The sequence below is a fragment of the Lepeophtheirus salmonis genome, chromosome 9 (genome assembly GCF_016086655.4).
Source record: "Lepeophtheirus salmonis chromosome 9, UVic_Lsal_1.4, whole genome shotgun sequence".
NCBI lineage: Eukaryota > Metazoa > Arthropoda > Copepoda > Siphonostomatoida > Caligidae > Lepeophtheirus > Lepeophtheirus salmonis.
In genome coordinates, this window is record NC_052139.2 from 21,856,980 (window position 1) to 21,882,141 (window position 25,162).

The window sequence follows — 25,162 nt, forward strand, 5'->3', positions numbered from 1 at the left end:
CCAAGAATAATTTGTGGAACAATAAATTGTTGTTTAATAATACAAATGTTCTTCACACTCAATTTTGAGACCATTCACATCTTAAGACACCACTATTTAGGGGGTTCAGACGCGTCTGCAAGCCCCCCTGGATGTAGCTCCTCCTCTCAGATGAATGATTTTTTTTTCTTCAGCAAGGGTAAAAAGTTTTTAAGGATATCTTTTCTTTAAAAAGTTTATTTGATTAGATCCTTAGACAAAGGAAACATTTTTAATCTTTGAAATTTTTGTCAAATTGCGTGGTTAAATCGTTCAGTACATTATCCTTGTGATACTAAATTATTGTGGGTAATATCATCGTGAAACAACATTATTGTAAGCAGCAATATAATTCATTTCATTGTAAGATAATATTATCGTGTGCAATTGTCATGTATAATGTTATACTTTATTTTCGTGCAAACAAAATATAGTTCGGCTGACAGGCCCACGACATGTTTCTTGATTCCGCCTGAAATATAATATAATATCAATTGAAACGAAATTGCACACGATAAATATAATATAATATCAATTGAAACGAAATTGCACACGATAAATATAATATAATATCAATTGAAACGAAATTGCACACGATAATAGTGTCTTGCAATGAAATCACTCACAATTATATTGCTTACAATGATGTAGCTTTGCAATGATAGTACCTTCAACCATTTTGTCTCACAATGAAAATGCACACGAGGATTTTACTGCACAACAATATTACTCTAAAATTTTTGCCTGCAACCTTTTTACCACAATCATTTTACAGTGAACCACTGAACATACCTGACGGTGTTGCCTTGCCAAACAAAAATATCACATTTTTTATTCACCTGTCGATTTTTCTGCTTCTTATTTCCTAATCCGCGTTATGAACGTTGATTGGAGTAACTCAAATAAGTTCTTTTTAATCTTTAAAACATTCCCTACAGTATATTAGGTGAACTAATGTCGAAAAAACTGGTTTATGCAATAAAAGGGCAGATGCACTGGGGCCTCATCAAAAGGGCATGTCGGGTAGGAGGTTGTCCATGAGGCGTACCCCTTGTATTAAAAGATGTTAGAAATTTGTCTATGATTACGTTTTATTAAACTGAAATTTGTTGAATTTAAACGAAAAGTCGTTTAAAAAGTGAATGATGAACGGTTATAAAGTGAACGATTTAGTAAACTAAACGAATTCGGCAAAGTGATCAATGAAAGTGAATTAAACGGTTAAAAAAGGTAAACGACAACAGGCCTCACAGCTAAAATAAAGAATTAATCATAGTATGGCTATATATTATTGACTTGGGATGGTTACATGGTACATAGAAGTTAATCATCTTATATATAATATATACTGAGATAGACATTGATTCCATAAACAAAAACAAAAACATTGATTCTATAAACAAAACAGAGAAAAGTAAAGGTCATACACCTGTAATACGAAGAAATAAAAAGCTGACAATATCAAAAGGACTTAGGAATGATTCAGAGTTCTATTTGTGAGCAGCTTATTTTAGCCATATTGGTAGTCATCCTTTGTTATATAGCTAACATTTTCCATATTAAAGAATTGAGTATCCCCTGAGAATTCAGGGGGGAAATCAATTTCTTTTGTGTACTCTGGTTGTGCCGCTCTGAACTCCTCTGTTCCAAAAGGAACATTCATTTGTAGTACCTGTGTCTCGTACTCCTTTTGAGGATTCTCCACGTAAATTGGCTCATAGCGAGGAACAACAATCGTTTTTTCCTTCCTGTCCATGACCGCCTCCAATCTGAAATATCAAGGAATCAATCAGTCAATTGAATCACAGGGTGTAATTATTAGAATCATAACACAAGGGAACAAAGTTTATTTTTTTAAAGGTAATTTGAAGTAAGGATGTCCAATCTTTTAATATAAAGGACCGCATTACCACTTGGAATATTTTTATGGGCCAAAAAACCTATTAATTAAATTTCATGAAAAATGGCATGATAATAAAAAACTATTGAATACATATTTATTTCAAACTTAGGCAAATATAGGGATAAAAAGACCAAATCTAATTATTCAAGGACAATCTAGCATCCTTGTTCAGGGATGTCCGCAGGATTTGGATTTATTTGGGAAGGTGGGAGAGTCTTGTTTTTTTTTCATATTTTGAAAAAGATTAAAATTTTGGTTTCTCTACATACTTTGATCGATATTTAGTTGTACCAGGATTTTTTTTCTCCTCAGAGTGATAATTTTACGAAAATAACAAAACGTATTATGCGCCTTCTACGCGTTTTGGTGATATTATGACAATTTTGCTCAAAATGATTACTAATAGTGAGAATGAGTAGTGCAGGAGCGCCTACAGGGGGTGGGATGGAGGGGCTGGAGGCCCCTTCAAATTAAAGATTTTTCGATTTTTACTTGAAAGTTTAATATTTGAATTTTTTGAGAATAGTTAGGAATTTTTGAATTTTTTTTGTGACTAACTGTAGATTTTTGGAAAAAATTAAAATTTTTTTTTTTGATAATGTATTTTTTAATTTTTTTTCCAAAAGATTTATTTTTTTGTGAATACCTGTTAATTTTTTTAAGTTGTTTTAAAAAAAAAAATTAATGTTGTAACTTTTTATACAATTTATTTTTATTTTTATGATAACCTCTGAAGTGTTTTTCAAAAACTGTAATATTTTAAATTTTTAACAAAATAAATAATTTGTCAATTTGTTTTTGTTTATTTTCGAAAAAATTCCAAAACCAAAGTCCCCCCCGGACTTTAAATAAATATAAAAAATATATATATTATGTATGATCTTACGGGTATGTAGTGGGTTCTACTCTACTTAAACATTAAGTGAACCTAAGACTATACTGGACCGAATACTACTTAATATGAATTTGTAATTTAAAAGATATGTTATTTTGTTAACTTGTGTAATTAATAAGAGTCAAACCTTCGCTTGGCGCAAAATAAATAAAGAATGGCTAAAGTAGCGAGTACAAAAAGTGCGGCTCCAAGTCCAATCACAATGGAGAAGTATGAAAACAACTCAATGCCTCCAAATACACCCACTTTATTAATGACTTCGGATCTTTCAAGCTCTTGATCATATGGAATATGAAGATCAGATACTCTAAGTTTCAACTTCTCCGAAACTTCTGTCTTGATATCAAAGGCCTTGCTTAGAACATTTGCTTCCACCTGTGACTCTGAAGAGTTGAGAATCCGATACTGAATTTGATCGATGACGTGAAAATATACATCTGTTCCGTGCATAGAAGTACAACAGCTTCCATTAATGTACTTTGTTAGAACAGTGTCCACTTTATCGATCCCTATTTTGTAACCAGTGGAATCCTCGAGAACCTCCGTTATGTTATCTCTATAGTTCTCAAATTCTTCCAGATTTACATCCGGGAGGGTTAAGATTAAATCATTATTGTCAATGTCCAGAACGTTGATCTGTTAATAATGAGAATAGAATTACTATAAAAGAACGTCTGAAGGAATAATTTTTGTATTTTTTTTTGAAAAAAGAAATCCAAAAATTTAAACTATGACTTTTTTTGAATTTTTTTTCTTCAAAATTCTACATCTATTGAAAAAAAAAAAATGAAAAATCAAGTTTTTGGAAAAGAATTTAAAAAATGAAATTTCAAATATTAAATTTTTTATAAATAATTTCCAAAGTCTATAGCTACACACAAAAAATGGAGTTTGTTGTATTAAAATATCAAAATCCATAGTTATTCACAGAAAACTATATTTTTATTTGAAATAAGATTTGAAAAATTTAATTTTTAGGAAATTTTTTTCAAAAATCCAAAGTTATTCTCAAAGAATTTATGGCATTGTAAAAAAACTTTAAAAACCCATTGATATTTATAGAAAATTAATTATTTTGACAAAAAAAAAAAAAATAAAAATAATATTTAAAATTTGAAAAATCCAGAATTGTTAACAAAAAAATAATTTTTTGGAAAAAAAGAATTTCAGAAAAATTACAAATATTAAATTTGTTCTTCAAAAAACTCTGCTATTCACTATAAATTGAGAATTCAAATATAAAATGTTTTTAGAAAACTTTCTCAATAATCCACAATTGTTCTCCAAAAATAAAGTTTTTGCAAGGATATTTCAAATATTAAATTGATTATGGAAAAAATGTCAAAAATCTATAGCTATTCAATGATAATTTATTCGTTAGAAATTGTAATTTTCAAGGAAAAAAAATTGAAGAATTAAGTTTTTTGAAATTTGAATGAAATATAAAATGCCTTACAACAATATAAGCAAAAGATTTTAGAGGAGCCGAGGCTGCTTCATCCTCAGCCACAACTTGAAAATGTATTGGTAACTCCACGGTGGTGTTTAAGTCACTCAAACGTATTGAATTCGTAATGATTCCACTTGTTGGATGGATTTCGAAGAAATCCAAAATATTATTGTTCTTTATTTGAAGAGAGTAATGGATATCTCCATTGGGTCCTATGTCTTGGTCCGTTGCTTGGACTTGCATTATCGGAGTACTTGGTTGAGAATCAAGATGAAGAATGCCAAAATATTGTCTATCCGCAAATTTTGGACGATTATCATTCACGTCCAGGATTTCTAAACTAATATTCACAGTACTACGCTGAGGGTTGATAAACTCAGGGTGAGATTGAAGCTCTATTTGTAGATCGTAATGATCATTTCCCTCTCTATCAATGGAGTCTGTGTTGAGTATTAGATCACAAGTTTTGTTTTCATTGACCCTTGTTAAGAACACATCTGCAATGTTCGTGTTTCAAATGATTACACAGGGGAATAATTAGGGGGAGGGGAAAATTTTGTACAAATGAATTTAAGATTTTTTTGCTTGAAAATGATGAAAACGAGACTCTTCTTTTGACCTTTTTAACTTATTCATAATACTTAGTGATTAGGAATATCATATATTATCGAAAAAAATATTCAATGTTTAATTAAAAAAAAAAATCTACTTAAAAAATATGTATCTTAAAGGATTTTGGTTCCATTTTGTATTTTTTAAGTGATTCATTTTGAAATATTAAAATTATCTACTCATCGAGTATGGATCAGAGTAATGTTTCGATCCCAGTATCTCATTTCCGAGAAAGGAGTCCACTCTACTCCCCTCTCGAATGAAAAATCCTCCTGTCGTCCCTAGTGGAATTCGGAATCCGAATTCGAACATCTCTTGAGATGTATGATCACTTTACACGTATCTTCCTTCGATTGCCAGGATCTTCCTTTAAGAGACATAATGTCAAGAAATTGGCATTGAAGTAAGTAGGGAAAAAATAAAATGATAATGTAGACTGTTAGTAGACCCCCATAAAAAACGGGGGTCTACTAACAAAATGGAACACAAATCCATATTTTTAAAATCGATCTTTTTTTACATTGAATATTTTGCTATGATATTCATCATCAATAGTTATTATGAAAAAGTTCTGAGGGTCTGAAGAAAAGTCTTATTTTTCATCATTTTTCCGCCTTAAAGTGGAAATATATCCAGTTCAGTACAATATACAGAATCATAAAAAAAAAAAAACTACTTTTACTTAAGTTTTATTTATCATCCTACGTATTTTCTAATTTGGGGATTGTTTTAAAAGTAAGAAATGACTCTGACTTTTAATAATAGTCCCGAATTACAATAAACCCAGATATTTCAGAATCCAGATGACTGAGAGAAAAACTGAGATCAGTTTTGGATTCGGTGCTCAAAGATGAATTCCTTTTTTGGTTTCAATTCATTTGTACAAAATGAGTGTTCCCCTGTCTTATCAATTAATTTATTAAAAAAATGAACAAATTACTCACTTGGAATCTCAGTCTCAGAATTGGAATTGATGAATTTGACGATGCATTTGAATGGAACATTTTTCTTTTTCATTTTCCGGACAACGGGTAGCGTGAAAATGATTGTGTTCTTTTTCACATTTTCAAACATTCCAATTTTATAGTTAAGCTTCTCAAAGCCTAGGCCCATCTCGGAGGAAAATGTATCGACTCTCTTGATAATTACGCGAATTAAGATAAAAGAACTTAGGGTAGGGATTTCTGTGTTGTAGGCCTCGATTTCCAACTGTTTATATATATGAATAGGTAATAATAGTTATATATCACAATCGTATATAGGGACATCCGCAAAATAATATATATATTTTAAATTTGAACAATTATTTTTTTGGAAAAAACATTCAAATATTAAAGTTTTTTTAAAAAAAGAACTCAAAAGTCCAAAGGTATTAAAAAAAAAATCCAAAAATTTCAAATATTAAAGTTTTTCAAAAAAAAAACAAATCAAAAAATTCAAAAATACACTAATATTTAGAAAAAATTAAAATATTAAATTTTTTCAAAATCCACAGCTATTCACACAAAAATAATTTTTTGAAAAAATCAAAAATTACCAGGTGTTCACAAAAATTCAAAAATCCACAGCTATTCATAAATTATTTTTTTGGAAAGTTACTAAAAAAATTAAATTTAAAACATTAAATTTATTTGGAAAAAAGTTTTAAAAATCCACAGCTATTCGCAAAAAAATAAATTCTTGAATAAAAACAACTCAAAACTACACATAAAACTTTTTGGAGAAAAATTTCAAAAATCGAAATTAATAAAAAATTAAATTTTTTGTAATTTTTTTTTTTTTTTAAAATAAAATTAATTTTTTTTAAATATTCAATTTCTAGTGAAAATCAAAAATTTATTTATTTAGGGGTGGGGGACAAAATTCAATTTCTAGTAAAATAGAATAAGGAGACCTTTAGAGGGAACCGAAATGTTAGAAACGAAAAAATCATAACGAAAGGCAAATTAGAGCAATGCTATTTATATATTGTTGAAAAATATATTTCTAATCTACAATACTTATTTGTATAAAAATCTTGTGTCTCGATTCAACTTGATAATTTTAAAGGAATAACACAAAAAAATCGTGCAAACCGTGTAACTTGAAGCTATAATTATTAGTATTATGAGACAAAAATATAATTTTTTTAAATTCATAAAATATGTTTTGTTGCTTTTTGGAAGGAGGATGTTATGTTGCATCACTCTGAATCTAGATAAAACTAATATATTCGACAATTCAATAATTTAGAAAAAGTCACTTGACATACATAGGGTATACAAAGAGGAAATATCCGGAGGGGGTAGATGTTAGGTCACCCTATTTCAGAGTAATTGCATATATTCATACCTGATATTCCGAACTTGTGTCTTGCTTTAGATCCCCAATAACAAAAATATCTCCGTTCTCCTCATCGACATTGAAGTATAGTCCTGCATTCGTAGAGCTGCCTTTATGCGATAATCTAAATCCAATGGTATCAACGGGAGAGGATCCTGAGACATCGGATGCACGTACTCCTCCAATTTTCTCATTAAGTAAAACATCATCGCGTATTGAAAGGGTCTGTCCATATGGAACTATAAAACGAATATCAAAAGTACTAATTTGTTTCCTTTCCATTGTTTAAATACTAAAAATACAAGGCTAGACCATTATTTAATCAGGATTGCATGATTTTCCAATCTTAAATACTCTACCGACTGCTGGGCAAGACAGATAGATTTAGACGTCATAGGGTATAACTAACGTATATTAACAGCATATAATACTCGAAATTATATGACTAACAGTAAAAGTATCTTTGATGTCAATATTAAAAAACGTGAGGGAAGTCAAACATCAATAGGAAAAGCGTTCTGGTATAACTTTGTATTTTTATTAACCTTGAAAAGTACCTTCATCAAAGTGAGGCGGAATGTCGTTCCTATCCTGAATATACACTTCAATTGTCGTGATTGCATCTCCATCAAACCTTCCTGCAACAAGACCTTCTTCTGTGCCAATTGTAAGCTTATAAAAATCTCCTTTTTCGTAGTCAAAGCCTGCTGGAGCAGAAAGATTTCCGGTCTTGGGATCAATATTAAATTTATTTCGATCTCCACTGATAATACGATAAGTTACACTCGGTTCTGTGTCGGGATCAATGGCCTATACATTCTCAAGGTCAGTAAAAATAATATAAATATTTCAGGATAAAGTCCTTACCTCAATTAGGGCAATATGAATTTCGGGTTCATTTTCAGGGACTGTTATGTTTTGATAGGGTAAGTCAAAGTATGGAACTTCATCAGATATATCTTGAACCAAAACTGTGGCAGTTGTAGACACAGAGCGTGCTGGATAACCCCCATCTTTAGCTCCAACCACCAAGTAATGAACAGATTGATTTTCAAAATCCAGACTATTGAATATATGTATGTAGATATATTTGGTATGGATATATGTTTGTGAATAAGTGATCTTTACAAACTAATCACTCACCTTTTGGCCGTAAAAATCATTCCACTTTTTTCTCCGATTGAAAATGAATCCATATTTTGAGCTAAGTAATAACTGACGTTCCCATTCTGTCCTTTATCTACGTCTGTCGCTGTGACTTTACCAATTAGTTTTTTATAAGCCCCTTCTGAGACTCTGAAGGAATATGGAAGGTCCAGAAATTTGGGGTCATTATCGTTTTCATCAAGCACGGTGATTTGTAAGCTAGACAGCCCGAATTTACCGCCAAGATCTGTAGCCTTCAATGTCTAGAACAACAAACTTTAATAAATACATCAAATGATTCCAAACAAAACATCTTACCATATTATAATTTGTGATATTTTCACGGTCCAAGGGTTTCATAACACGAATAATTCCAGTAGACTCCTGGATCTAGTAAATGATAAACATAAATAGTTTTCAATGTCAAAAGTATATTCTATCAATACTTACAGTAAAATGTTGCAAGTCATTCCCTCCAATTATCTCATAGGTTAAAGGACTATTTTCCGGATCCTTGGCCTTGGCCTCAATCACTGAGGTGAACTTTGGTGCACTCTCTTTTACTTTTACATCATATAAATAACGCTCAAAACTTGGGTTATGTACATTAGGTCTGGGACGAACATTGATGCGAAGGACAGCAAGACTTGAGAGTCCGCCATTGTCCTTTGCTTCGATGGAAAGTGAATAAGCTTCTCCCTCACTTAAAGGAGACGTGACTTCCAAAACCCCTGTGTATGGATCTAAACGGAACTTTGATCTTCCATTATTTGAGACGCTGATGAGTTTATAGACAATATATTTGTCCGAGTCTTTATCTGTGGCATTTATTTGTGCCACAAAGCGTCTATCAGAGCCGGCTATGAGAGAAACGTCACTAATAGGTGAGAAAATAGGAGGATTATCATTGATATCACGGAGATGAACTTTTAATTGGAGCGGATCAGAGGATTTAAAGGGTTCAAATCTCTCTCGAACAAAAATCTGCAAATATGATATATTATAAATGATGCTTTTAAAGATCCTTTTTGATCTTCATTACTTGGAAGTTGATCATAGGTTGAAACGGAGGATCCCGATCCATATTCCCCTCCTTTACTATTAGGTAACCATCACCGTCCACTTTAAAGAAATCTGTCGTCATCTCTATGTCATAGAGATCTAGAGATAGGGATTCCTCTTGATCATTGATATCACTATCTGTCACATTGAAATAGATCCTCTCACCATTAGAGTCCGTTACATAAGTTCCAATTTCGACCCCTTCTTCTACATATCCAATGGACGAAGACGAAGTAATAGAGGGAGGACTTTTATCCTCTGCCACTATTCTAATGGTCAAAGGAGCATCACTATAGTATAAACCTGTTGACTCAGAGGCACGAACACGAATGTCAAAGACTTGATACAACTTCCGGTCAATAACTTCCTTTTGAGTAATGACCCCTGTCTCTGGATCAATTGAAAAATAGGAGTCGTATTCTTTTGGTTCTCCATCAACGAAGGAATAAAAAACCGTTGTCCGAAGAGTGTCCTGATCTTGAGCATGGATCTTTTCCGGAGCTATATGAAGATTAGAGACTGGATAATTACTTATGACCTCAGCAAAATATCCCTCTGGTTGACTAAAAATGGGAGGTTGATCGTCACTATCTGTGACTTTTATCGTAAGTGTCGTTGTGGCAGAGAGTCGGTCCTTTGGATTTTCTGCTCGATCCTAAAAAAGGCATTTTTAGGTATAGGGCTATAAGGTTTATCATCATACTCACTGAAGCAAGGATTTCCAAGAAATGTCTTTGATATGTTTCATAGTCCAAGGGTTTAGCAAGAGTGATTATACCTTGATAAGGAGACTCAATTAAAAAATAAGCTTTGCTCTCTTCGTTATTAGCTAGAGTATACTCGACTTGCCCATTGATATTGGCATCAATATCCATAGAGGAAAGATTGGAAAATATAACAGATCCCACTGGAGTATTCTAAAAAAATGCTCATTATAAGCTTATGTTTGCAAAATCATCAAAATAAATATTACTTCCGGGATTTCAGTCATGTAGGGAGTGCCTTTTAACTTGGGAGCATTATCATTGAGATCCAGAACGCGGACAACCAGTGGAATAGTTCGACGCTTTCCATCAACCAATGAAATACAAGTAATCTATAATAATCAAATATCAAGGAACCACCCATTATGCTAGACTCAACCAACTAACCTTTAATGAAAGAGATGACAAATCATTCTCATCTCTATCCAGAGGTCTTTTGAGCCGAATGTCTTTACCTTCCAGGGCAAAGAGACCAGAAACATCCTCACTTATCTCTAAATTTATATCAGATCCAACTTGACCTTGTAGACTCAATTCTTTTGGCTCAGGGATTTGTGAGAAATCATTCCCTAATGATTCATTGATGGCTATGATGAGATGGGAGTCTCCGCCAAGAGTCTGACAAGGCTCTAATAACGACGTCACCACTTCTTCTGAAATATGAGATTAATACGTTATATACAAAAAGGTTAATATTAAGATACCTGCTGAGGCTCCGAATGTCACTAGACAAATACTTAAGAGACGGCCCAATATTTGGTATTTTTTGTTCATGGTCAGATCATATGAATGGGTCACATACTATCACAAAGTATCCTGGATATAAAGATAAGAAAAAGAGAAGGAGTTTGAGTTAGGGATGTAAAAATATCGAACATTTGAGTATTGATGTTAAAATATCGAACATTGGAGTACTGATGTTAAGATATCGAAAATTTGAGTACTGATGTGAATAACTTTTATTTTCTCAATATCATTCATTTAATTGTGAAAATATTAGGGATATACTGATACTTCGGAATCGTTATCGGCTTAATCCTCCCGACTCCACCGATACGTATGCATACTTATTTATTTACAGTTTTAAGAAAAAAAAAAAAAAAAAAGAAAGATTAGTATAATTTAAAATGGCGAACCAAAAAAATGAGGGGAATAAAATTTCAAAAGTCCATATGGTTTGTCCATTCTAGAATGCACGGAGTGAAATTTTAAAGCGTCCCTCACACAAGTTGTTTCATGCAGACACTATGTCAGCATGTGATCTAGGTAAGAACATGACTTAGCTCCAAAAGTGCTTGAAAGTTGGTTCTTCTTCCGTTCGAACCAATCACTACTCCCTTATTAATTATCATTAGACATGATGGATTCTTCATATTACATAAGACTCATGGATTGAGGAACAAACTTAATACGAGGAAAGAGCATAACTCCAATATTAGTCCAACAGAAAATAACCATAATCTCCTTTTTCGAAAAAAATTTCACAAAAAAATTTTCCAAAATTTTTCACATGAAGATCATAGTATAGAATAATTTATGTTCAAGTTTGTGCTATTACCGGTCTAGCTGCTCCGATTATTGAAAAGTTAGAACCGGAAGCAACAAAGGCGAACCGAGATAGCAATATATTGCTAATCGTTCCCAGTTCTTGTTTGTATCAAAGCTCAAAGTTGTATTTTTTTTTGTATATTTATAACCTTTTAATATTCCACTTGCATAATTTTATATAAATGAAACACGTCGTTACCTTTATTGTGTAACACAACATTTCTTCGGAAAGAAACAGAGAAAAGGCCCGAAATCATCTGGTAGTTAGCCAAATAAGTCAACCATACCAAGTTCTATTTTTCTCTTAAGTAGCACAAGACTATTAGTGTGTCATATTATCTCTCCATAATGTTAATATTAAATTTTTTATATGATGTTCTATTATAATATTTCTTAGTGATATTCTATTAAACGCGTGACTATAACCCCTTTATAGGAAACATGTGTACCATGTATGCGTAGACTGAAAACAAATTTGACGTCTTTTTGTGCCCCCCCCCTCTAGCCTTCTCTCACGCCATCCACTTTTTCCAAAACCATTGTCTTAAGCAACTTAATTCTCGGGATCCCTGATGAAATTTCCAGCACTCCGCACTCTGCGTATAAGGTAGTTGCAGCCCTGTTTGTATCTAATATCATTTCTTTGGCCCTATTTTGCTAGTTACGCACCTTCTTGTAAGTACCTGTTACTAAACTATTCTCTGTATAAAAAAGAACCGAGACAGATAAAGATGAACCGAGACATATAAAGATGAACCGAGACAGATAAAGATGAACCGAGACCAAAACTTTGAAATGAAAGAACTGAGATCGAGACCGAAACGTTTTATAGATAAACCGAGACCAACCCTTTGAAATAAAGGAACTGAGACCGAGGCTGAAACCTTCTATATGAAAGAACCGAAACCGCTGAACTTGAACCGGGCACAACCTTACCTGAGTTTAATTCTACAGGCTCCTATATTTAAAACCTTGGAGAGAAACAAGGTTTGGTCTCAGTAACTTTAAAGAAAGTTCACGTTTAGTCATATCTTCAAAGTCTCACTCACTACCCAAATCTTCAAGTTCTGTCTATACTTATGATGGAGCTACAGTTTCATAATGTTATCAGAATTCAAAGTGTAGAAAACATTATGTCCTGGAGAAGTGGGAAAAAACCCTCAAGGATCGATTTGGCACTTGTTTCCTCTTCTATATTCAAGAAGATAATAAAGACAAGCTAACGCCCTCATCCTAAATTAGATCATAAAATGATGGACAAAAATATAGAGCATAATCGATACTAAAAAAAGGTTTAGAGTACCCGGATGGGCAGTGTAGGACAACATTTTATTGAAATACTACAAAAACGTTTAATTCATCATTATGATCCTTCTTTTAATCCAAAAAAGACCTCCAATTAATTTTTTTAAAGGGTCAGATCAACCACCTTACAATATATTTTTAGAAAAAGAGGAAAACTACAATGTTCCAAAAGGAGTTGGAAGATTTTTTAGAAAATGATTTTCTATTTTTACGAAGGATTACAAAAGATACTTCAAAGCTATTTCGTCCCTCAGAGATAGCTGAGAAGATGGTATGGGTGGAAGGATTTTTAGCCAATATGTGTATGAAATAGTTCCCTACTAAGTCCAACTGGGAAAACCCATGGAAATCTATGGAAAACTTTACCAAATCCCGGATTGCTCTCATTCCTAAGAAAGATGTGGCGACACACATTAATAATTAGAGACCGATTACAGTTCTTAATGAGAGCTCCGGAATTATTTCTAGTGTTCTCGCAGCTAAAATTGAATCAATTTTAAATTCCTAAATAGGAAGAGATCAAAAAGGCTTCCTCAAGTGAATAAAGATTTCTGACATTTCAAGGAGTGTACATTCTGCCATTGAGATTGTACAGAAAAGGGAAACTTTTGGAGCTCTAATTGCTTTTGACTTCAGCGAAGCTTTTGATTCAATTCCACATGGTCATGTCATGAAAGCAATAAAAAAAATCTCCTTTCTAAACGTACTTCAATCTTGTCAGAGCTTTTCTCTTCAAAGGAACATCAGTTATATCTATGGGCGATAAAGAAAGAGTGCCCCTATAGCCTTGAAAAAGAGTTGTCGGCAAGGCTGTCCTTCATCTCCCTTACTATTTGTTGTTGCGCTAAACAATCTTTCGAGTTTTATTTTAAAGAAATTCACGTGGCTTGGAGTAGATTTTGGAAAGTCAAAGCATATAATTGATATGTACGCCAATGATGTCACATTAATGTTAGAGGCTAATTCGGAAAGAAAATTAATTAAACGGATTGAAATTATAATGGGCTACTTCAAAAATATGAAAGGAGATCCGCTTTAAAAATCAACAATAAAAAAATCAGGATTCTTCCTATTGATAAATGGAATCCTGATAAATATTCTCAAATTGCAGATTCTGCTGTTAGGGGTGCAATTGAAATTTTTGGGATTGGATGGGACAAAAACGGTGCCCTTTTTTTTCGAACTAGACGTTTCTGGATAAATGTATTAATTCACCATTCTCCTCTTTGGGAAAATTTAACCTTCCGAGGAGAATCGATATGAGTAACTTCTTAATAATTCTTAATACAATTTACAAAGCAACAACTATTCCCTGTGTGCCCGAAAAAGCAAACGGAATGGAATCTAGCTGGTTCAACTGATTGTTTAATAGATTTTCTTTAAATTCAATCAAAACATCCAAATCTTTCATCGGCGGAGGACAATCCCTACTCACCATAATGATCCATAAAATATTCCAAAAAGTTTTAATTGATCTTATGTGACATCCAAACGTTGGGTGGGGATCCACTATCTCATCAAGTCCGTGTGTTACACTTGGCGTATGCTTGGAACATACTTCATAAATAATCATCTGGATAGTTTTTCAAAGGATTTTTTTGGAAAAGTCTTTTTCATTTTCCTCCACCATTGACGTGGTGAGACAAAGTTGCAATAGGAAGTATTATTTTAAAAACCTTGTAGAAGCCAGAAAATTGGAATGGTTGTCTTGATCAAATAATATTGTTTCGATTCCCGATTTAGGCCACAACACAATATTCAACTGTGGTAATTTTTTTTTCCCCACTCATAAAATCCCAGAATTTCATATAATTCCCATTCCAAGGCACTTGAGAGTATTGTTCGAATCAAATTTTAAGGAAGAGGCGGAAGAAATATGCAACAAGCTTTAAAAAGTTTTAAACCTCCTTGCAAAGATTGTAGCAAATTATTTCAACCAGTAATACATGCTTTGACTGACTGCCACGCTCTTTGAACTATGAAGGAATATATTTTTCTTAATATATCTGGACTATGGGATATGTTCGTATCACCTGTGCAATTATTCGGGGGCACATCAAATGTCGCCAAAAGCTCTAACAAAGACACGCCCCTTGGAGTTTACTCTGTTGAGCTGAAAAAAGTAGAATAGCTGGAATATTAATTGAAGGCGAACCAGTCAGAGAGGAAGAACTGAGAGCTATTTTTATTGGGATCGCTGCAAGGTATTCAGCATTCACTATCAAAATCCTTAATGTGAATGGTCTATCGAAGGAATACGTGGGGGGTCTTATTCACTAGTACCCTTCAAGTTCGAATAACAATAAGAAGTTTCTGGGATGCCTGGTACGCATCCATTGATAGTTTAAAAAGTTGTGCGCCTCAAAAGTTCAATCAATAATTGTCTTATTTTATTGTCATTGAAACTATACGTTTTGATTCTCTTTTTTCATTATTAATATTTTAATGTGAATTTTTAGGATTATTTTAATGTTTGTTTAATATCCATGGACATATTTGAGAGAAAGTCCATTTAATAAAGTACATTATCTATTCACCGTGTTTATAGTAATCATGTCCTTTTAGTTTAGGGATTTAATGATAAACTATAATGTTTATATTTGAAGAATATTTGGAGGAGAGTAGATTAGCTGTCTTGCCGTTTCATTGGATCAGCTACAAGCAGTTGTTGTGACGAGGGAAAGGAGAGAAGGAAACAAATAAAGTCATAGGCAAGTATTACATCGATGTCGATCCTCAACTCTACTCTGAGTTCAACAAGGACTCATTATTATTACTCTGCAACAAACCTTCTCTACTTCAATAGGCAGACACAAATGTTCAATCCATTTTCGTATACGTCAAAGGCAAAGCAAACGTGTTTTATTTGTTAAGCCCAGGACTCTCAAGGTTATCTGTTTCTATATATATATACTAGTATTTGTAGTATAGAATTTGAGCCTATCGTCAAGTGGGCCACATTAGATACAATATACATATTAATATCCCAATCATTAAGGCATTTGTAGCAACAACTTAACATTAATCAATGATATCCTTTGTGATGCAATTCAATTTATTTTTTGTTGGCCTTCTCCAGTATCATGATGTGAGACATTTAATCGAGTATGTCAAAATATAACTTTATTTATTGTTAAATGCATTGGGAAATTATTCTGCAATTAGGTTTGCAGAAAGTTTCACCATCATGATTACTCCCAAGTGCCAAATATGAAGAACGCAGTAAAACCCCAGAATTTGACTGCCGGATCCCTACTTGACAACTTTGGAGTTAGATGTAAAATTGAACTAAATTTTGAAAGCCAAATAGGCTCACTTGACTTTTTATTAGATCATCAAAATATATTTCCTACTTGGGGAATAAATAATATTAAAAAACGCCAGTTTTCTTCCCCCATTTCAGTTATTCTATTATTCTTATCACAACGTCATTTTAAATGATTTATTTAAAATGGCGCTATTCATCTCATTTTTTTGTTGTTGCAACTTGTACAACTTCCTTATACGAGTCAAAACTTGTACGTACACAGCATATACAGGGAATATGTAAATCCTTCTCAAAAGGTATTTTTTCATTAACTATTCCTTATTCTTCTTCTTATTCTTTTTTTAAGGAAGTAAATGAGAGTGAAAAACAAAAAAAGGGAAATCTTCCTTGGTCTAGTACCGTCAATAGCTGTAGGTATTTTTTCCATTTACTATGCATATATTTAACATAGGTAGATAGGTCCTACATATGTACATATCTTCAGGAGTCTATAGTTATGAAGTATATATGTGGCCCATCAACACGAAAACAAGCTATTTTTTTTTTTCAATAATTTTTTTGTGAACAGCTGTAGATTTTGGAAAAAAATCCAAAACAATTAATTTTTGAAATTTTTTCTGAATAACTATGGATTTTTGAGATTTTTTGAGATTTTTTTTAAAAACCAAGCCTTCCCCCTCCCCTCCCCCTAAAAAAAACAAAAACCCATAGTCCTGTGCACGCCGTATATAATAATTACTATCATTCATAATGATTAACAAACTATTATTTTTCACCCTTTGAGTTTGTAGCTAATTGCAATTAAAGTATTCAAAATTTATAGCCACAATAAAAAAAATGACAAAAATTGATAGATATTTTGTACTTGAAAGTTTTTTTTTATATTTTTATCTTTGCAGCGAAGTTAAATGAGGTAATAATTTTCCTATTAATTAGTTTGTTTTGTTAGTCGCCAGGATTTTGGAAAAAGTAATAACTCGATTTTGACATAACTTGGATGGAGTACCATAATTTTGAAACAAATTGAGATGCATCTAAATCAGATTTACTGTGGTGGTTTTGAGCTCTATCAGGTCCCCATTTTAGTCTCTTTTGTTTTTGTGTTCTAGATTTTCAAGTGTATATATGAACCGCATAAAATAGGTAAATAACAGTTGACGTTAACTATTACAATATCAACGCCATCGAGAAATATAGGCCTATTTATGGATAACACTAAATTTTGTTCCTTTTTAACTCTTCTAACAAAGTTTTTTTTGCGCCTGGATGATTATTAGTCACCAGGGTTACAGAAAAGTTATGAATCGATTTTGATCAAAATTGGTACGAATATTATCTATGGTATCAGTCAAGATTAATAGAAATATAATGATAGAACATCATGTAATCGGGCTTGCTATAATTTTCAATTGTATGTATCGTACCAACTGCTGGTCAAGGAAAACATATTCTGACAAAACACTCAACAACTCATCTAATAATGACGTCACTAATAAAAGCGTGGTGGAAGTCAAACAACATCAGTCGTACACGCGTTATAGTATAACTTTGTATTTCTATTAACTTTGGTCACAATAAAAGATGTAGATGAAAGATCGTAATTGACCATAGCTTTGGAATAAATTGATATACATAACTCAATATAATTTTATGGAGGGATTATTCTGCTAACAACAAATTAAGTCTCTTAAATCAGATAAGACCATGGATAGTTACAGCACTATTCACTTTTACCTTAATTACTGAGAGTTGGTTTGACTTATATAGCCCAAAATTTAACAGCTCATATATAAATCTGTTGGTTACTCATTTAATGTATTTAAAGATGATATCAGTTCGTACTATTTGTACAAATTGAATTTGAATGCAATCTGTCAAGAGTTATAGCTGTTCTTTTATCAGAAACGGTTGCAAAAGTTTTCCAAAAATCAAATTTGCAAAGTTAGAAATAAATAAATTGAGACTTTATAATATTTTTGACAGACTACTTTGCTTTTTAATGAATTAGGTATTACTTTATGTGTGTGTCCCATCAACACAAAAACAAGATATAATGATTTGTCTCAAAATTGAAACGGAGTTACATACATGTTTTTCTACAAATATCTGTCAATTTCTATCAACAAATTATTCGTATTCATTGCAATTAAAGTAACTAAAATTGATTGTCACAATTAAAGAATAATAAATTGATAGTTTTATGGCTGATAGGGGCCCTATTGGGGACAATGTAAGTCTCTTAAATCAAATAAAGGTTCTAAAGTATCCCAACAATTCTTGAGTATCTTAACTCATCTCACAAATTTGAATAATAAACTTGTAATTGACTCAAATATGTCTATGAAATTTTGGGATGTATGGTTATATGAAGTAGAAAAGCTTAAATTTGGATTTTCTTCTTATTTTTTTTTTCAATATTGCTTTGATATTGGTGCACCTTTGTAACTACAAAACCAAATTTGAGAAAAATATCTCAACAAAAAACTATTAGTCTCAATAAAATTTTTCAGCCAAACGGTAAGTCGATGATAACCTTAAAGGTTTAGACTTTTGCACCCTTAGATACCATGTAGAAACATACAACTTACACAATTGTATTACACTGATTTGAAAGGTTCTGTGTGAGGAAATTATGGCTGTCTGTAATTATATAGGTAGCCATGTAACTCAAGCACCTGCTGGTTTTTGAATTTTTTAAATCGGACGAGAAATGTCATCGCAGCGAGATTCAAAGGCATCAACTCTTTTTCGTGCGGATCACACACTAACAGAGGTGACTAGGCTAACAGGTATACCACATAAGACCATGTAAAATGTTAAAAAAAAAGGATTTACTACAACGAGACCATAGAGAGGAAGCTCCGGTCAAGAAAAAAACAACATTTTTAATGTGGATGCTCTAAAGAACGCCCTTGCTCTAGTTCCTGGAGGGATATAGGCTCACGGCATCGACGTTTTCAAGACCAACCTGGGCCAAGGGAAATTTCCCGCGGGAACGTTGTCTTTCAGTAAGATGGGGTCCCGCTCACATTGAGAAAATTATTTAGATCTTATTAGCTAACAACTTCTCTTTCTGGGACAAGATAATGTGGTGATCCGGGACGTCAATCCCCTCGACTTTTCGTTTTGGCCACACATTGAGAGGAGGGGCAGCAGCATATGTCTCTCGAACGTTAAAGCCACTACATTCTCTTTCAATGAGGAGTGGACTGCCATTGACCCCAACTTCGTTCGCAAGAGGTTTGTCAATATCTGTGAGACAATAGTGGCCGAATAGAATAAATTAATTTGACATTGGCTATGTATTAGAAAAAGATGAATGAAGATTTTTGTTAAACGTAGAATTAAAGAATGACAGACTATTTTCTTTTTTCTTTCCAAGTGTGTAAGTTTCAAATTTCTATCCGGTACTATACGCAAAATATGATTTGAATATTCCCGGCTTAACAAAGAAAACACGTTTCATAATTATTTTTTTAAATTATCGTTTTATTATTTGATTTAGGGAGCGGAGTCCCATAATACTTCTCAAGCCATTGCTTAGGTTGAATTGTATTTTTTTCCATCAAGAAGCAGTTTAAAATTAAAATAAGAAATTATTTTTGTTTCATTGTTTCAGAAAGAACAAAATTAGCAGAATTACCACATACTAAAGAACAAATTGTCATGAAATTTTGACAGCTGTCTTTTGAAGGTTCGTTTTAACTGAAAATGAGCTAAATTTTTAAAAAAGTGTCATCTATCTGGGAAGCCCCGTTATTTTTCAGCCCATGTGTTTTACATATAATATGAAGGTCATTAACACAAAAGCAAGCTAGAAGGATTTTTATCACAATAGGGCATGTGCTTAGTTTACTTATATTCGTTTGTAAACACATCACCAGTGAGTAGCGCCACATTGCGGATAAATAATATACCTCCTTGAATAATAATTATGATTATCAGGCCAAACAATACTAGTTAACAGCTAGAAAAAGTCTTCAGACGAAGTTGAGTGACCTGTTGACAAAAGTCCTTTCATTTGATTCACAAGACGATGGTAGATGTATTAATTATAATAATAACTAACTTACAATTTATAAATATAGCAATACTGCAATTTGTAAATATGAAATATTCTTATATTAATAAGTAATATTAATATAAGAATAACTATTAACTATATATCTTATAAGTTATTAATAGCTAAAAAGTACATCGGCGAATAGCCTCCTGCGAACAAAGTTCGGGTACATGGAAGCCAACTCCTTGTTGATACTAGGGCCCTTAAGCAATCCATACTTGTATTAGCCAAAGCGACAGTGAGTCACACCCCTTGCGGTTAATACAAATTTTTTAGTTTGCTCGTGTCAGTTGTACTCCTTGACGAATTATATTCAATTTCTATTAATGAACTATTCTGTAGCCGTCGAAAATATCACTAAAAGTAGATACAAATTCAACGTCCCACGATGAACAAATTATTTGAAAGAGGTCATAATATTGGGATCTCATAAAACCAAATGAAGATTCTAAACTATAGTTAACATTCTTGGGTATCTACACTTTTCCCAGAAGTTTGAACACAAATTTATAAAATATAATTGACAGAAATAACATGGCTATGAAATATTTAGCTTGTTATAAATTAGACATTATATTTTTACTCACTCAAAACACACATATCTTATATGGATCAACTACCTCGTGATTTGCCATATTTTGTGAGCAACATGACCTACCCCACCCTTCCCAATCTGTTATACCGGGTGGTCCATTAAAATCTGAACACTTTGAATTTTAAACATCATCAAGATATAATTAATCATATAATTTCAACTGTGAATGCAGTGTTCTGTCATGGCGTCCCAATACACGTTGATAGTGGCATGAAGGGCCTCAGTGTTTGGATGTCGGACACTGCAGTTCTTCACCTCGACATGCACCTAGAAGGTGTAGACGGGGGAAGGGGGGGCATCAGGTCTGTAGAGGGGGCAAAAGTGTCAAAAAATAGTTCAAAAGACTCATTCAAGAAAGACTTGCAATGGAGAAAATGGGTTTCTTTCATTTCTGTTGTCAAAAGTTACCTCTTCACCCTCACAAGGCTCTTTCCACGCAATTTTTCCATAGCTCTTTTGACATACTAGTAAGAAATCCAGAGACCTTTTGCATGGGCCTTCATGGACTAGAGGATATTGGCCTGGGCTATTTTCTGTAACTCCCGCAGGTCCAATTTGGCCTTTTTGTCAGAGCCCTTCTTCCTCTCCCATGTTTTGGACTTGCTGACGGTGTAGACAGTTGTCGTGGAGACACCCAACTGCTTGGAGTGCTTGAATTTGTTGATCACGTTGAAATGTCATTTTCTCGACTTATATGTAAGCTGTGATCTCAGGTTTGTTTTGTAACTAATTGCGAGTGCTTTAATGGATATGAATTTGAACTAGTTTCACTTACTCAACCTTCATTCATTATTGAATGAGTAAATATTCAGATTTCAATGGACCACCTTGTACGGCCTCCAGGCTTGTCTCAAGGATGTTTTCTTTGGGAAACTTATGAAATGTGTTTTGAAAATTTTGGCTCAATGACTATTTTTTTATATTATAAAAGGCATGACGTATTTTCAAATAATATTTTATATACATATATATACATGACCCGTCAATACTAAAACAAGCGAGAATATATATATATATATATTTTCAAAATTGAGTGTGAATAACATTTGCATTCTTCAATAAATATTCGTCAATTTACATCTTCAAATTATTCTTAGTAACCCTTTAATTGTGTTACAACAAATTGCACTTAAAGTGGTCAAAGTTGATCGTAACAATAAAAGAATTGGAAATTCGCATATTTTATAGTTCAAAAGGGTCATTTCGGAGCCAATATAAGTTTCTTAAATTAAACAAAGGTTTTAAAATATAGCTAAAGTTCTTGGGCATCTTAATTCATCCCACAAATTAGAATAATAAGCCGTTAATTGTCTTATATGTTCTGAATGAAATAAAAATATACTTATACATATATGTCCCATCAACACAAATGCAAGTTAGAATGATCTTTTTCTTCAAAATTTAGTGTGGATTACAATTGCATTCATCGACGAATATTTGTAAATTTTTTCAACGAATTAGAATTGCTATTAACGCTTTAGGTCTGCAGCAAATTGCACTTAAAGTACCCAAAAAGGATCCTCACAATGAAAAAATTGATAGATTTTATCAAAAATGGGCGGCCATATTGGATTCAATATAAGTCTTTTAAATCAAACAATGGTTTTAAAATATATCTAAAATTCTTGGGTATCCCTGTAGTTTAAATATAAGATTCTAATTGACTTGAATATGTTTTAGCAAATTATGTTGCTCTACATATGTTGACTATATGAAGTAAAAAAATACATTGGGATTTTCTCTTTTTCTTGATTTTGGTTCAAGATTGTTTTAATGCCTACGCAGCACATATATTTTATAAAACACATGTTTCTTTAAAAATGAACATTTATTAAACAAAGAACATGACATTATTTTCCCGTATTTACTCAGAAATTGGTACATATTTTCTCATGATTAATATCCCTTTTTTCTGAATGATATCCCCCTTGTCCCAACAGCCCTGACTGCCTTCTCTACTACCTGGTTGAGTCCTCGGAATCGGAAGGACGGGTCCTTTGACTACAACAAGGTGAAAGTTTATTTTATTTCTATCTTCCTTCCTCATTAAATTTTTATTATGCCATGTGGATTTTCGTTTTCGTTTCTTTAAAAAAATGCTGATGTCTTACCTGAGATAATAAATAATACACTCCATATGGATGACACACACACACACACTGATAAAGGCACTTGTTAAGGGACTGATGTGGTTATAACGATGTATTAGTTATAAATAAAATTCTAGCTAATGTTGAACTAGTTCCCATCTGCGTACGGGCCCATTTCCTTAGTTCTTACTCGGTATGATATCACCTTTATGTATGATTTAATATATCCACTAATAATGAAAATACTACTCTACTCCAAAGAACCAGATCTTAATATGCTTTTGAGTTTCGTCACCTTCCAAATACCATCATCGTTCGTGAGCGTGAACGGTCTTTTCCTTCCTTTTTAGCAGGAGCAGATGATAGGTATTATTACATGTAGTGGTTCAAAACACTACCCCGAGATCCATGTGTACAAAGATATAATGAATTTGTGTAGGTCTATCGAAAAAATTCCAGGCATGTTTTTTTTTTTTTTGTTTGCCTGTAACTTAGTTCAATATATTATATATGTTGTGTACAAGTTGCGATTTTGTACAAGTTGCAACCACAAAATGTGTTGAATAGTTATAATGAATTAAGGATGGGGATATTGCACAGTCATTTGCACTGTTCTTAACCCTACGTCAATGAACAACCTTTTCACCAAGGGCTCCATTAAAATCTGAACACTTTGAATTTTAAACTTCAGCAAGATATAATTTATTAATTAACAATTGAATTTCAACAACCTTAATAATTCAAATAGGTTTGTCTCTGAACTCTCTTAATCCTTAATGATGGCTTCCAGAAGGTGGTGGAAGGCCTGACACACGTTGCAGACCTAGTGTTCTGCCATGACGTCCAAGTGCCATCTGACAGTGGATTTAAGGGCCTCAGTGTTTGGATGAAGGACAATGCCAGTCTTCCCCTCGACATGCACCATAAAGGTGTAGTCGAAGGGGTTGGTATCAGGGCTACAGGGGCACGTAGTGTCAAAAAATAGTTCAAAAGACTCATTCAAATGGGTTTGGTAACAGAGGAGACGGGGTTCTTTCATTGCTGGTGTCAAAAGTGGCCTCTACATCCTTACAAGGTTCTTTCCATTCACTTTTTCATAGCTCTCTTGAAATATTAGTAAGAAATTCAGAGATCTTTCGCATGGACCTTCATGGACTTGAGGAGATTGGCCTGGGCTATTTTCTGTAGCTCAAAGGGTCCAGTTTAGTCTTTTTAACAGATCCCTTCTTCCTCTCCTACGTTTTAGAGTCCAGGGAGGGAACAGGTGGGGCTGTGAGGAGGCCAAGAGTGTTACTTTTTAAGCTTCGCAATGATCACACATTTTACTTGATCCAAAGGCTTCAAACCTTGACGAGGGGTTCTCTTGGAGACATTAAGGCTTAAGTCTTGCTTCACCAAATTGCGCATAACGGTATAACTGCTGTCAAATTCACGACCATTATTAACTGGCACTACATTTAATGGTGCCTTTAACTGCCTCATTCTTTTGACTTCTTTTGTATTGACCTGGACCTTATGAAAGCTTCTGGTGTGTCTCTCACGGTCACTCGGTACACAGTAGAGCAGTTACAGCCAAGCACCTAAAACATCTCTGATGGTGATTTTCCACCCACATGGTGCAGCTCTGCGTTGCTGGATGTTTTTGATTATGCCGCTCTTATTTCTCGGTTGACTATGATTTTTTTTTTCTTACAGTTTCTTTAGATAATTAGTTACAATAAGTTATTAGGGCTAGAAATCGAAATATAACAAATAGGACAAAGGCATGTCATTTAAAAAAAGTATGGTATTTTAGATGGAGGGGTCTCTAAATGTAGAATGGAATTTGAGCCTGTTGCCAAGTGATACAAATTATATTCTTGATCATTAAGCCATTTGCAAAAACAATATTAAATGAATCAATGACAGGTTTTTTGATGGAATTGAATTTATTTTTTGTTGTCCTTCTCCAGAATCATAATGAGAGATATTTAATCGAGTATGTCAAAATATAAGTCTATTTATTGTTAAATGCATTGAGAAATTATACTGCAATTACGTTTGCATAATTGCAGAAAGTTGATCTGTATCAATTATGCAATACACAGTAAAACTCTAAAATTTGATTGCCTGATCCGAACT

At 33.0% G+C, this 25,162-nt stretch overlaps 1 protein-coding gene across 3 annotated transcripts; it reads right to left on the minus strand.

Annotated features, from left to right (window-relative positions):
* Window positions 1–1,277: 1,277 nt before the first annotated feature.
* On the minus strand, window positions 1,278–23,468 carry LOC121124007 (cadherin-99C). 3 transcript variants are annotated; one of them, XM_040719094.2, is made up of 16 exons: window positions 23,063–23,468; window positions 10,877–10,988; window positions 10,560–10,825; window positions 10,382–10,504; window positions 10,116–10,325; window positions 9,389–10,063; window positions 8,797–9,330; window positions 8,665–8,736; window positions 8,344–8,609; window positions 8,068–8,263; window positions 7,758–8,010; window positions 7,210–7,439; window positions 5,823–6,087; window positions 4,273–4,763; window positions 2,944–3,452; window positions 1,278–1,787 (listed from the first exon to the last, which is right to left on the minus strand). In XM_040719094.2, exons 2-16 carry the CDS (start codon window positions 10,944–10,946, stop codon window positions 1,529–1,531), a joined length of 4,419 nt encoding a protein of 1,472 aa, XP_040575028.1. In that variant the 5' UTR covers window positions 10,947–10,988; window positions 23,063–23,468; the 3' UTR covers window positions 1,278–1,528. The 3 variants fall into 3 exon arrangements, with proteins under 3 accessions (XP_040575028.1, XP_040575029.1, XP_071746982.1); XM_040719095.2 differs by having other exon boundaries at window positions 23,337–23,457; XM_071890881.1 differs by having other exon boundaries at window positions 10,560–10,822; window positions 23,063–23,457.
* Window positions 23,469–25,162: the final 1,694 nt, after the last annotated feature.